Genomic DNA, 12,725 nt, shown 5'->3' with positions numbered 1-12,725 from the left:
TTTTTGTAATGTACTTTGTGCTTTATTTTTCTTTTGTTATAACATGGTAAAGAATGTTTATGTATACCTCATAAGACTTGATCAGTACATTCTGTGGGTTTTAAATTAAAGATATTGAAAAAAGATGTGTACGCCTCTAGTTTTTTAAAGCAATGACATTTAAATAATTTACAAAGTACAAAATCACAAAATAGCTCCCATTATTTAGATAGTATTACTTGTATAAAAATGTCATCAAGCTAAAAATGTGCTGCTTAACCATCCCATTTCCTTAACTCGGAAAAAAACAATTCTTCAGCAAAATAAAACTATAAAAACACATGGAACAAAGTAGTTGTTTCTATAAACAACATAGTAACAGTTATTACTGATATCCACCAATAGGTGACAGAGAGGTTATTGTGGTCTGGATACTGTGGTGCGGTCACATGGGTGAGAAACTTTTTTGCCTTTACACAAAACTCCCGATCGCACAGATTCCTATTGGAATGACTGGGTTTTGCCTGCGAAATTTCGGTGAGCAACAGTAAAATGGTCATTTTTGTGGGCAAAGAAGGTCCATTATACATTACCATCACTGTAACGATAAACGAAGCACTGCTTACTCGTAGGTTCAAACTAAGCAGTGAATTTGAGTGTTCAAAATCAACAAACTTTAATCTGATGTGAAATTCAATATTGCCTGGTTTTCTATTAACATGACCGCATTAAGCCCACAGAATTTCCCCATACAAAGGTAAATGTGACCGCACCCTAATCTGTGTCCCATCTGGTCTTTCAAAACAAATTCTATACACAAAAAAAATTGATGATGAAATAAAACAAAGCAAGTGAAACACATTCGAGTCAAAATAAAAGAATAAAAAGAACTTCATGTTTAGAGATATGGGCTTCTGCTCTCAGCACAGTGGATTTAGCTGGAATAAAGTCATAGGCAATGCGAGATAAATAAAGCACTGAAAAGGGGTCTTTGGAGTTCTCACACACACACACACACACACACACACACACACACACACACACACACACACACACACACACACACACACACACACACACACACACACACACACACACACACACACACACACACACACACACACACACACACACACACTGCAGGTCAGTGAATTACAATTGAGCCACACACCAGCGGTTCTGGAAAGAAGAGTATCGTCTGATTCCTCCCTTTATTTAAACGTCTCTTCAAACTTCCACATGAAAGCTGATCTGTAAAAAGTCGATGTGTTCTCCAAAAGGTCCTTCCCTTAGTCCACTTTCAGCACACTGTAGATTTTATTTACAAACCAGTAGCAGGCGAAGAAGCCTATAGTACCTGGATGGAAGAAGAAATGTTTGATAATCAACAACAACAAAAAATCGAGAACAGGACAACACAAAGAGCTTTTCAGCACATGTACGTCAAAAAAATGTCCCAGACTAACTGATAGTGTACACATTATGAAACAGCACTTCTATTAAACCACAATTGGAGTCATTTTACAAGAAAACCATCTATTAATAGTGGGGTTTCAATGCAGCAAATGATCTGACAGCCAAACTGAGCGGAGTGTGATAACGCACAGGATTAAATCTAATCATCGCTGGGGCGGCAGTGACAGCCAATCAACAATAGGTCTGATTGAAATCTTTAGCTCAGAATCTATTTTCAGAGGCATTTATATACACACACACGATTCTCAGTCCTCCTCCTCAACCTCCACACATGCTCTCATTCTATCTTCAGTTTGCTTTTGGGATCTAAAAAGTCCTGCTAGAAACAAACCATTTTGGGGAAGCGTTATTTTAAGATGTGGTACTATTTTAAGCGTAATGGCGACCCAGTTAGCCTCGTTTTACACGTGTCTTAAATTTTCAACCCACAAAGGCGCGTAGAAGTTGCCATAACAGCCATTGCCAGGGATCCTAAAGCATCTAGAAGAATCCATGGCAACAAATAGATTGTGCCTAATATCCACTCAGAAAACCAATGGTGGTGGTTTGGTTTCCCATCATTCAAAGAACAGCCGTGAGAATTGCTGCAATTACACTGGATAATCTGGAGTGTTTTTTTGTAAGGTTCAGTGACATTTCACATAGGTCATTTGTGGTGAAAGTACGGTCGCAGAAAAGCTTGGGGTATTTTACAGTCCATCATTGACATAAACAGTTGTAAATCACTTTTCTTCACGCTGAGTGAGGAAAACACAGTCTCTCCTAACGGCAGGTTCTAGCTTTGTAGCATGAGTGGACATAAGTAAGCATATGTAGATGTTATCAACCCACAGGTGTTTTTGGATGGCAGACAGCTGGCCATCGCTCGCCACCTCCGCCTCAGCATATAAATGAGGGGAAGCGACAGAGATTTGATTAAGGCCGGAGGGAGCGGCGCTACCTTTCAACAACAATGAAAGATGAAGAATATTTATACGTGTCCCAATTACCCTCTGCCTAAACACAGAATGAACCATCGGGCAGAAACAAAACAACTAGCACTGGTCACCTGCTAAACAAAAGGACCAGCAGGGAGACATACTGCAGCATCAAAACCACCAACATCATGACAATTTGAACATTTAAGATTGTAGGTAAAGTAAAAATTAAGAAAATAAAATGTAATGTCACACTGAGCACATAAAGTATTGAATTTCAGGAACAGGGTAGAAATCCTGAAGCGGATGAATGGTACTTTCCCATATTCACCTGGTTGAAGCAGCTGCATGCTTAGTTTTGACGTAAAAGGGGCACTAAGTTACAACTTACAAGCTACTAAAAATATTTGCATTGCACCAATAAATAGTTGACACATGAGTATAAACTACATATATTTACAGAAGCAGCCAACCTGGAGTAACAGGTGGAATAAAATGACAGACTGACTGAATTGCATCAATAAGCTCTTGTTTTAGCTGACAAACTAAAACCTTATATGATAATGTTGGGAATGGCATTTGCATATTAAGAGAGAGAACATCATGTAAATAAATTACTTTATTCAGTTCCCATCTTAGCTCTTCAACACCAACCTAAATAGTGCACCTCTGTGTGCCATGTTGTGCATGTCAAATAAAATCAATCATAACAAATGTCATTTCTTGTGCTTTTTTGTATCAGTATAATTTATTGATCCTAATTCATTTCAAATACTGTTTCTGAATGTTATTTACATATAAAAAACACCTATTATGTTATTGAAGATTAAGCAGTTACGCATTTCAATGGAATATTTACGTGAAGCAAACGTTAAGAATCAAGGATGAACTGAAATTCACAGCATTTAAAACTACTTCTGCTCATATATTTGAAGCCTGCTATTGGATCATTGAGCATAAACGTTATTTTATGCGAATATACATTATTATATGGAGAGCTTACGAACTACTAGTCATGTTCTGCCTTAAGAACAAATGGTGCTAGTTAGTTACAAACTAGCTAGTATTTACTAAGCCTCTAATATGGACTTTGTTCCAATTTAAATAAGAACTTACGAAAGGCTGGTGCAACCCTACCCAGTAGAGTAAATATGTTCAATGGAACACACTCAGTTCTATGCTCAAAGATAACACATTTTTCTTCTACTGCATTCTAACTATAGCAAATTTATTCTAAACTGGTTAACCTGTTAAACTGGTTATTTGATGGAGGAGAATTCAGTGAGAGCTTGTTCAGTGTAGGATTGGTAAGACTGATTCACACTATTAAGTTGTGAGCATAGACTGTAAAAAAGATGGATGACGCATCCTCCTTCCACTATAGGAAAATCAAGCCAAAATATAAAAAAATATTATGTTAACATCTTGCGCCGATCACATAGTTTGGAGTCTGCGCAGTAGTAATGCTGAGGTGGAGCCGCACTCCACATGCACAGCTGTCAATCATGACGTTACACCCTGTTTTTATAGCACTAAATAACTAACTAAAACCAAACTTATGGGAAAAACGAACACTTGAACATACATCAGCGCGGCAAGAACTACCTAAATGACAGAAACCATCTTTGAAAAAAATGTATTTGAATTTGTAAATGTATTTGTGTCATTAGCTTGTGAGTCAAAATACATGTGCAGTATGCTCGTTTTTGATTATAGCCAGTGAAGACAACACAACAGAAAGACTATAAGCTAAAAGTCAGAAAAATATCATTTCTTTTGCCATTTGCTGTAGATTCACTGAAAACCAGAAAACCCAGTGATAAAATGTAACTTTAACCTAAATAAAAAAGTCATGACACAAATCAATGCTCTAACCAAGGGTTTCCCAAACTGGTGTTCGTAAATTGATTAACTAAATAAAAGAAATATAAAATAATAAAAATCTATATTTTTATCTCTTCACTTTAGTAGGCATTTATTAATCCCCTGGAGCCGTATGGCTTACTTTTATGATGGATAGATGCGCCAGGATATTTTTTCATATAATTCTGATTGTGTTTGGCTGAAAGAAGAAAATCATATACACCTAGGATGGCTTGAGGGTGAGTAAAATATGGGATAATTTTAATTTTTGGTGAGCTTTAACTGCATGTCATGTATTGCTAAATTATTGAATAATTACTTTAAAATCTCAAGGGGTACTTCAAGTAAATATTATATATCATTATAATAGAATTCGGCTTACAGGAAAGTTTGGGAATGTATATTAGGGGTGTAACGCTATGCAAAGGTGACGGTTTGGTACATGCCTAGGTTTTGAAGTGACAGATTGATATGTTTTCGGTACAGCAGGGGAAATTTTTTTTTTTCTTTATTAAGCAGCCCTTACTGAACAAACTATGGCTCTGTCTTTTAATAATAATTTAAAAAACTGTCAATACTGCTGCAACACACTCTTTCTAATTCATTTTAGGGGGGCAGAGATTTGAAGTGCTTTCACTTTTGGATGCAAAATATTTTAGCAAAAGGTATATGTTACTGTTACACCCATTGTATATCAACTTATATTATCAAAGCTAAAGGGAAACAGACCATCTCTCACATACCTGTGAAAATGAAGAAAATAAGCACCATGATCGATGTGTAGCCAAAGTAGAGGATGGTGCTTGCCGCCCCTATAATTTGTAGTTTTGAGTAGAAGTAATGCACTGCGTAGACAAACAGATACACTGCCGTGAAACCGCTGGTCAGGAATGATCGCCACCACCAATGATAATCCTGTCAAATACAAAAAAATAGTAATAACAAATAACAAAAAAGTTAAAAAAATACATGCATTTTGTTTTTAAATAGCACTTCAGCCTAACATTTAAAATGATGTTGTAGACTCTCATGAGACTGATTCATATCAGTGATGAATAAGAACCAGCCAAACATGAACCAAAAAAACTTTTAAAAGATGCCATGATCATTGTTCAATCTCACCTCTGCACATAAATGGAAGTAGCAGAGCAGAACAGTGGCCTCAGAGCAGGTAATGAGCAGGATGATGAAGACCAGGAAGAGGAAGCCAAACATGTAATACATCTGATGAGACCTGCAGAGAAACATTTCAATTAGTTAATGTTAGGGCCAAGACATCAGTTCTGACAAAACTCATTTCAGCATGATATGATTTCAAACTATACCAAATGCTATTGAGGATGAAGAAGAGCTGAATGAAGATGCAGCCGAAGGGCAGGATGCCACCCATGATGATGCCCGGCATAGGTTTGGTGAAGAATGACTGCTGAGGAATTTGGCGTGGGATCTGGTTTGTTCTCACAGGAGGCTCGATGCCCTGTTAAAACAGGAAAATAAAAACACCCACAATCATGATATCGTGCATGACAGTGTGCCAAAAGAAAAGCTCCACAGATGGGAACCGCAATAGCAGCTGATTCAAATGTTTAGAAATACATAAATAGGCAAGCATAAGAATTCTTCAGTATCAAAACCTGTGAGCCCATTATTAAATGTCATTTTTTTGTATCCGCAAGTGTGGAATCAGCACCTGTCAGAATGCCAGGAATTAGAATTGTACTCCGTTGAAAAGCCCTTACTCCTGTTTAACAAGTGATCGGTTTGCAGTACGTATTTTAGTACGCATTTCACATCAAATTTGTTTGCAGTGCATTACTGAGGCGTGGCTTTAAACACAATAAATATAAACAATGTAATATTTAATACATTATTTCTATATAGATTTACTCAAGCAAGTGCCAAAACATTTAAGCATGATACTTCTCTTACATGAAACATGTATTTTCTTTCATGTTCAATCTTTATATGAAAAGTCTTCCAAGTCATACAATGCCGTATGTTTTTCCCATCTCAGTGATTAGATGTCAAACATTTTGTGTAACCTTCTTGTTCCAAGTGTAGTTCTCAGACAACCAGATATACTTTAAGCACCCTATTGTTCCGAATATAAGACAAAGTTTTTTTTCTTGGAAATACATCTGAAAAAATGGGGCCATTTCAGGGAAGTTGTTGGTGCGTAGCCGAGGGAAGAAATGAGGGGCAACCCATAACCAGAGCAGTCATCCAGCTGAAGGCACTGGATATCACCAAAGAGCTGAATATACACACCAGCGAGGCCCCTTATTTCTTGTTTCGGCTACTTAGTGACACTTGCCTGTTTCTACAATTTCTATGAAGCGGCCGCTTTGATGCAGCGTAAGAATGATGCGCTGTAATGGGTTAGCATTACGCCACAGAACAAATATTGCCCAGCGCTTGGCCTCTGACTTTAGGGAGAAACTGCTGTCTTTTCAGCGCTACGTGATCGGCCTAAAGAAAAAACATTCATATCCCCTGGTTCAGATAGGAAATGTAGATCAAACACTTGTGTTTTTTAACATGCCAACATCTGTCACTGTACATAAAAAAGGTGAAATATCAGTCATTGTGAAATCTACTGAAATGAGAACTACAGTCTATTTTTATCGTACACCATAGTGTTTATTTTTAAACATGATTATTGGTATGTTTTACCAGTATTTACCATACTTTCAATATAAAAATTAAACATTAAAATATGGAAAATATGCAATTATAATTTTAATATATTATAATCATGGTCTTGTATTCGGAACAATAATTCTAATACTTTAGATATAATTTCGACCGCATCAATTATTTTTGCAACTCCTGGTAAGTGCTTTTCTTTGCTTTACCCCAAGTTTAAAGTAATTATATGCATATATGGTAAAATTACTACATTTTCCTGTCAATCCGTGTTCATTTTGACCATGAACAATGCGCTTATGCACTGCTGTACTGCACTGTCACTGCAACACATTTGCCGCACCACAGTTACAGTGTGAATGCTCTAACCTGTTAACATGGGCACTGGAAAAAAAAAAAAAACGTACCAAAAACGCACTGCAAACGGGTCATGTGTGAAACAGGCGTTAAGAACAATTGGTCAGTTCAAGAAGGCATACTCACTGGTTTTTTGAAGCCGAAGTATGCACCCACAAAAGTGAGAGGAACAGAGATGCCAAACCACAACGCCAGGATGGCCACGAGTGTACCAAAGGGAACAGCAGCAGAGGAGCCCTCTACCCACAGGATCAGATTCATCAGGAAAAAGTCCACAAACACAATCCTGCAAAAACACAAGCCACGTCTTTGAAACTGCATACTGGGATAAAACATATTTCTGTTCTCTGGAAATGAAGATAAAAATATTATTCATACCCAGGACACAAAAGTGCTGTGAGAAGGACATTGGTTTTCCATTTTTCACCACCGAAAGCTGATGATACAGAGGGAATTGATTGGAAAAGGAAGCAATTAAGATAAATACTTGGACTCAGTAACTAAAAATGCAGAAATGAATTGAAACATAAAACAATAGTATGTGTTGGAGCCATTGTTGTAAAGTTTTTCTTGGCCACTGAGTGGCACTGTGACACAGTATAAATGTAGCACAGGTGTAACAGGAAGAAGTGTGAGCGTTGGTTATTGGGAAGCACAGGTGGATTATAGTCGTATGCTGTGTCTACAAGGTATGGACTCTGTTTATACGCTTTCTAAAACTTCCTCACTCCTATTAGGGAGGGGAAAGGGAGAGGGAGAGGAAGACGGAGACAAACAAATATCACCTCTTCAGATCTTCATAATGACTTCAAGAAGAAAATAAGATAAAACAAGATTTTCCACTGCAATATTTCCTTACTCTTATAGAGTCTGGAAGACACATATCCAGCAGGAGTGCCAAGCAAAACCCACAACACCACCGAACAGGTCATGAGAGCCCCTCTGTTGGCTGGAGACAGGAAGCCAAGACAGGCCAAGACTAAAGGGAAAAACAGAATAGTAACTTTTTTTTTCAATTTAATGCTATTATAACTAACGTGACATAACATACTATGTGTAAAAACAATTGTTCACAATGTCTATTGAGCGTAAATAATCTAATTAAAATTTTGAAAAAATTTAGGAAAGTTCACATTGTTGGTATTTTCATGATGCACTCAAATATTCAACTGTTCTCACGGATCTAGAGAAGCAACCCTTAAAGTTCATTTGTAAAGTACAAAAATCTGCAGTACTTTTAATTCATTTCTGTTCCAGATGCACTTACAAAGGGTGATGAAGGTCATGATAAAGATCTGAGTGCCCTGTCCGAGGAAGACAGACAGAAGCATGCCCATCTTGGGTGGCCTAAACACATCACCATGAACCTGCTTCCAGCCAGACTCCTCCTGGGCCTCATCCTGCAAGAGATATGACATATCTCAATATGATCACACATGACTATCATCAGATAAACCATTATGGCCAGAACACAGCAGATGGTATATGTCATTATCTATTAAAAACAGCTTCCTTCATTTTTTTTAACCTTGATTGGTGAGTATGGTAAAGTACAAGTACACTGTTTTACCATACAAAGCAAGTTCCCCGAAGCCAAACAATTACCCAATCATAATCACCAGTGACATAATCTAATCAAACATAAGCAAACATAAGCTAATACGCTTACATAGGTAATGTTTGCAGCTGGAGGGATCTTAACCCAGTCTGCCTGTGAATGTCACAATAGAGAATTCATTGACTGGATGTATTCTTTTGGTTATTAATATGAGAAAATAATAGCACACTAAAAATAGGAGGAAAATTGTCAGTCAATATATGCTTGAGGATTAGGATCTATGACCCATGAAAATGTGACAATTATAACTCAAATCAAACACAATATATAACAGGAAGTTTGATGCAGGAGTGTCAGCTCTGTTGACACAAGAGACTGTAGTGACGTAACGGAGTCTTTCATTTCTTCTGTTATCTAGATAACAGTTGGAAGAAGAACAAAGGAAATTCAAGGTACCTGGTCCATCTGGTTGTACCGGGCAATATCCTTGTGCAATGTTCTAAGCATGATCATGGCCACCATGCCAGACAAGAAGAGCACAATAACCAAAGAGTTCATGATGCTGAAAAAATTAACACGAAAGCCATTAGTATGTATGGAAATATAGATATAAGAGCCTTCTTATTCATGATATTATATATTTTCTTGATATATTTTCAACCAGCTTGGCTTTCTGTGCTCACCTGAACCACTGGATGTTGCTGTGAGGCATGGAAACCAAAATGTAATCCCATCGAGAAGCCCACTTAATGTCATTATTTTGCTAAAAAAGAAGAAATAAGCTCTATCATACAAAGTTCTTTCCATCCATCTCCATATACTGTCTCCATAAACAAGCGTACCTTAAATTTAACTGAATAAGTGTAGGTCACTTTATGACTACTGCTGGAATCTGCTGGAATATCCATGGGAGCGCCTTCACATGTTGGTTTCTCATCATCAGCATGCTTGATGCTGTTCAACAGACAAATATATATGTAACGTTCTAATCCATGTGCATTACAGAAATTTTTACTTGGTTTTCTCATTGATGTCACAGATGTTGCTATCCCTAACTTTAAAGCATTTTTGCTGAAACTGGTCACATGGGCCCAGAGAAAGTAGAGAAAGATCTTACATCAGAATAAGGACGCTACCTAAAGTAAAGTTAGTTACAGACAGTTAGTTGCAAAAATCAAACCTCCTGGGTTCCAGCGTAGCCGCCACAAGTCGAGCACCCATCCCAGTCGTTTCATCTTCACTGTGGTAAATTATTGTGATGTCCACATGGTTGAAAACATAATAAGTGTTCTTTCTGTTGAAATCAGCCTAAAGGAGGGGATAAAAATCACAAAGTATAAAAATGGCATCTCTATACTTCTCTTGCTAAATCTTTTGGTGACTTATAAAGTTATTTTGAAATTGTTGATATTTCTTTAATCAGCTTAATATTTTCTCTGTGTCAGTGTTCTATTTCTGGTAACGTATTCTAATGATAAATAAAGATTTAACTTATTGAAAGTTTAAACTTAAAAACATACATGTATAGTTTTAATTAAATTCAGTGTTGGGAAAAGTTACTTTTAAAACTAATGAAATACAATATTGCGTTACTCCCTTAAAAAAGTAACTAATTGCATTACTTTTTATGGAAAGTAATGCATTGCATTACATTACTTTACTTTTGCTTTACTTTTTTAACGTGGGCTGACCTTGATAGTTTGTTTTTTAATAAAAGCTAGCTCAGAACTCAAGTAGTGACAAACAGTCTCTCTCTCACATTGATAACACAGGCATCCTTTGGGGTTCCTTCTTGGTTTACTAGACATCCAATGGGAAATCCTGGGTTGCAGACTTTCTGATCGTCTTCCACCAAATAACACCATGTTACGGGCATGTTGTCAACAATCCTGTAAAACAAAAACAAAACAAAAAAAAGTGTAAGAATAAACCAAACCACTAATCTGTTATGTCATGCAACCATTAGGCCTATACTCAGTAAAGGATAATATGCCAAACCCTACGATGACAGTTGGTATTGTGTCTTTTCTAAAAGGTTGAGCATTGCATCTTGCTTATGCTAGTAACTGATAAAACAAGATGACAACTTCCACGTTGCTACCCAGGCCTGCTGTAGGCAAGGCATCCCATGTAGACTTACCAGTGGTGCTGGTAATTCAGCTCCATTCCTCTCTTTAGAAAGTCCAACTTTAACGTGTCTTCTTTTGTAGCTTCATACAATTTGGTGCAGACCTTCTCACATGCCTTGTCAACCTTAAATGAAAACTAAGAGGAAAATTTCTAAAATCAATATCTGAAGGATCCATCCATTATCCATCCAGAGAAGCATACAGTACTGGAGTTCACATTCTGCAGAATAGTATCAAACAGGAATACACTGACAAGAAGAGCACAATAACCAAAGAGTTCATGATGGTGAAAAAATTAACATGAAAGCCATTAGTATGTATGGAAATATAGATATAAAAGCCTTCTTATTCTTGATATTATATATTTTCAGGAATAGACTGTCTAAATACCAACAACATAATTATATGACGAACAAACAAAAAAAGTCAAACAAAACACAAAGGGAGAAAAGCGTGTCAGTTACATCTAGTAAAACTTGACAAACAAGATGCCAGGTTTCCATAAGAATGGTGTATAATCTTTCAAATGTCACTGAAGTCAGCATGAAATGGAAGTTGTGATAGTCTTTTATTCCATTTTGTGAAAAAGTGAAAGGGCTTCTTGAAAAAAAAAAAAGTAGGGCAGGACTTGACTTTGTCCATCGGTAATTGATTGGATTGTTCTAGTTTGCTATTGCTATAATCTCACGCGAGTGACAGGTTGTCCTGTCCTTGCACCGAAAAACACTTTAGAGAAGAGAAGAGATGTCATTGCAAGTGGAAGGGGAAGTGATTCGGATTAAAGATTACAAGGGCAAATTAATTTTAAAAAATGTGCGGGACAAATAATTTATAATAAAAACTGCAATATTCCATAAAAAATAAGAATTTTCCATTGATATTAAAGATAAAATAGGCTACAACGAATAAGGTAAATACATTTAAAAAATGTAAAATAAAAAACAAAACAATAGGTGATGTCTATACTATACCTTGTATGGTGATGTCTCTATTCTTTCTCCAAACAACACCTGCCCAAGGTTCTCTGAGGGCCTTTTTTCATCCTTGTCTTTGCAAAAGTTAAACCTAAAGCAAAAAGTATGCCCTCACTGATCAATGCTGGTAACAAAATGCATGTAGATATAATGAAGCTTAGGCTATATTGTAAAGGTCAAGCATACTTACGCATCATATTCGTAAGGCAGGACTGATTCCACGGAGTCCAGTCTATTCACAAACAGCTGTATCTCAGTCTGTGGGAATGACAGCAGGGGAGTGGGGTCAGCTGACTATAATCATATCTATCTATCTATCTATCTATCTATCTATCTATCTATCTATCTATCTATCTATCTGTCTATCTGTCTGTATATCTATCTATATGCTGTCTAAACATTTGTTATGTGCCGACTGTCTGTACATAATCATACGACAACAATAATAGAACAGAAAAAACTCACCTGACATTCCCCCGGATCTCCCTTCGAGTTTTCCTCGCAAAAACTGACTGGCGCTAAACCCGGAAGGTAGAATCCAACGCCTGAGCTGACTAGAGTTAAACTCAGCAAAAAAATAAAACTCGGATTTAAAGACTTCATTTTTCCAACTGGAGTCTTGCGAGGTTTCCGTTTAACTCAGCTGGAGCAAACCATACAACCAACCGGCGATAATTCACACAGAAAAACACCAAGACAACGAGCTCGCAGCTACTAACGTTACTGCTACTGACTCAAGAAAGATTTGTATTAGTGTCACTTCCTTACTGTGCACATAACTCCGCCCCCTCATGACACCTCCTCCAATCCCTCTACATCATTGATC

The 12,725-nt window shown here is 37.0% G+C and overlaps 1 protein-coding gene across 2 annotated transcripts; it reads right to left on the bottom strand.

The window, feature by feature from the left end:
• tm9sf5 (transmembrane 9 superfamily protein member 5) lies at positions 1-12,687 on the bottom strand. 2 transcript variants are annotated; one of them, XM_077236219.1, is made up of 18 exons: positions 12,365-12,651; positions 12,090-12,157; positions 11,897-11,990; positions 10,937-11,061; positions 10,556-10,685; positions 9,977-10,104; positions 9,639-9,750; positions 9,480-9,559; positions 9,253-9,358; positions 8,908-8,949; positions 8,506-8,638; positions 8,098-8,217; positions 7,617-7,674; positions 7,365-7,524; positions 5,561-5,712; positions 5,358-5,469; positions 4,979-5,150; positions 1-1,336 (listed from the first exon to the last, which is right to left on the bottom strand). In XM_077236219.1, exons 1-18 carry the CDS (start codon positions 12,500-12,502, stop codon positions 1,269-1,271), a joined length of 1,998 nt encoding a protein of 665 aa, XP_077092334.1. In that variant the 5' UTR covers positions 12,503-12,651; the 3' UTR covers positions 1-1,268. The 2 variants fall into 2 exon arrangements, with proteins under 2 accessions (XP_077092334.1, XP_077092335.1); XM_077236220.1 differs by lacking the exon at positions 8,908-8,949 and having other exon boundaries at positions 12,365-12,687.
• Positions 12,688-12,725: the final 38 nt, after the last annotated feature.

Source organism: Siphateles boraxobius, unplaced genomic scaffold, assembly GCF_051911475.1.
Source record: "Siphateles boraxobius isolate OS27281-9 unplaced genomic scaffold, OSU_SipBor_1 2, whole genome shotgun sequence".
Classification (NCBI taxonomy): Eukaryota; Metazoa; Chordata; class Actinopteri; order Cypriniformes; family Leuciscidae; genus Siphateles; species Siphateles boraxobius.
The sequence above is the reverse complement of the archived record's forward strand: the minus strand, read 5'-3'. Positions and strand labels throughout refer to the sequence as shown.

Excerpts from the sequence above, each read along its gene's own strand:
- tm9sf5 (XM_077236219.1), bottom strand. The coding sequence starts at position 12,502 with ATGAAGTCTTTAAATCCGAGTTTTATTTTTTTGCTGAGTTTAACTCTA. Across the intron at positions 8,950-9,252 it reads GGTACAACCAGATGGACCAG|GCAGACTGGGTTAAGATCCC; the intron begins GTACCTTGAATT and ends TGACATTCACAG. Across the intron at positions 7,525-7,616 it reads ACAGCACTTTTGTGTCCTGG|GATTGTGTTTGTGGACTTTT; the intron begins GTATGAATAATA and ends GTGTTTTTGCAG.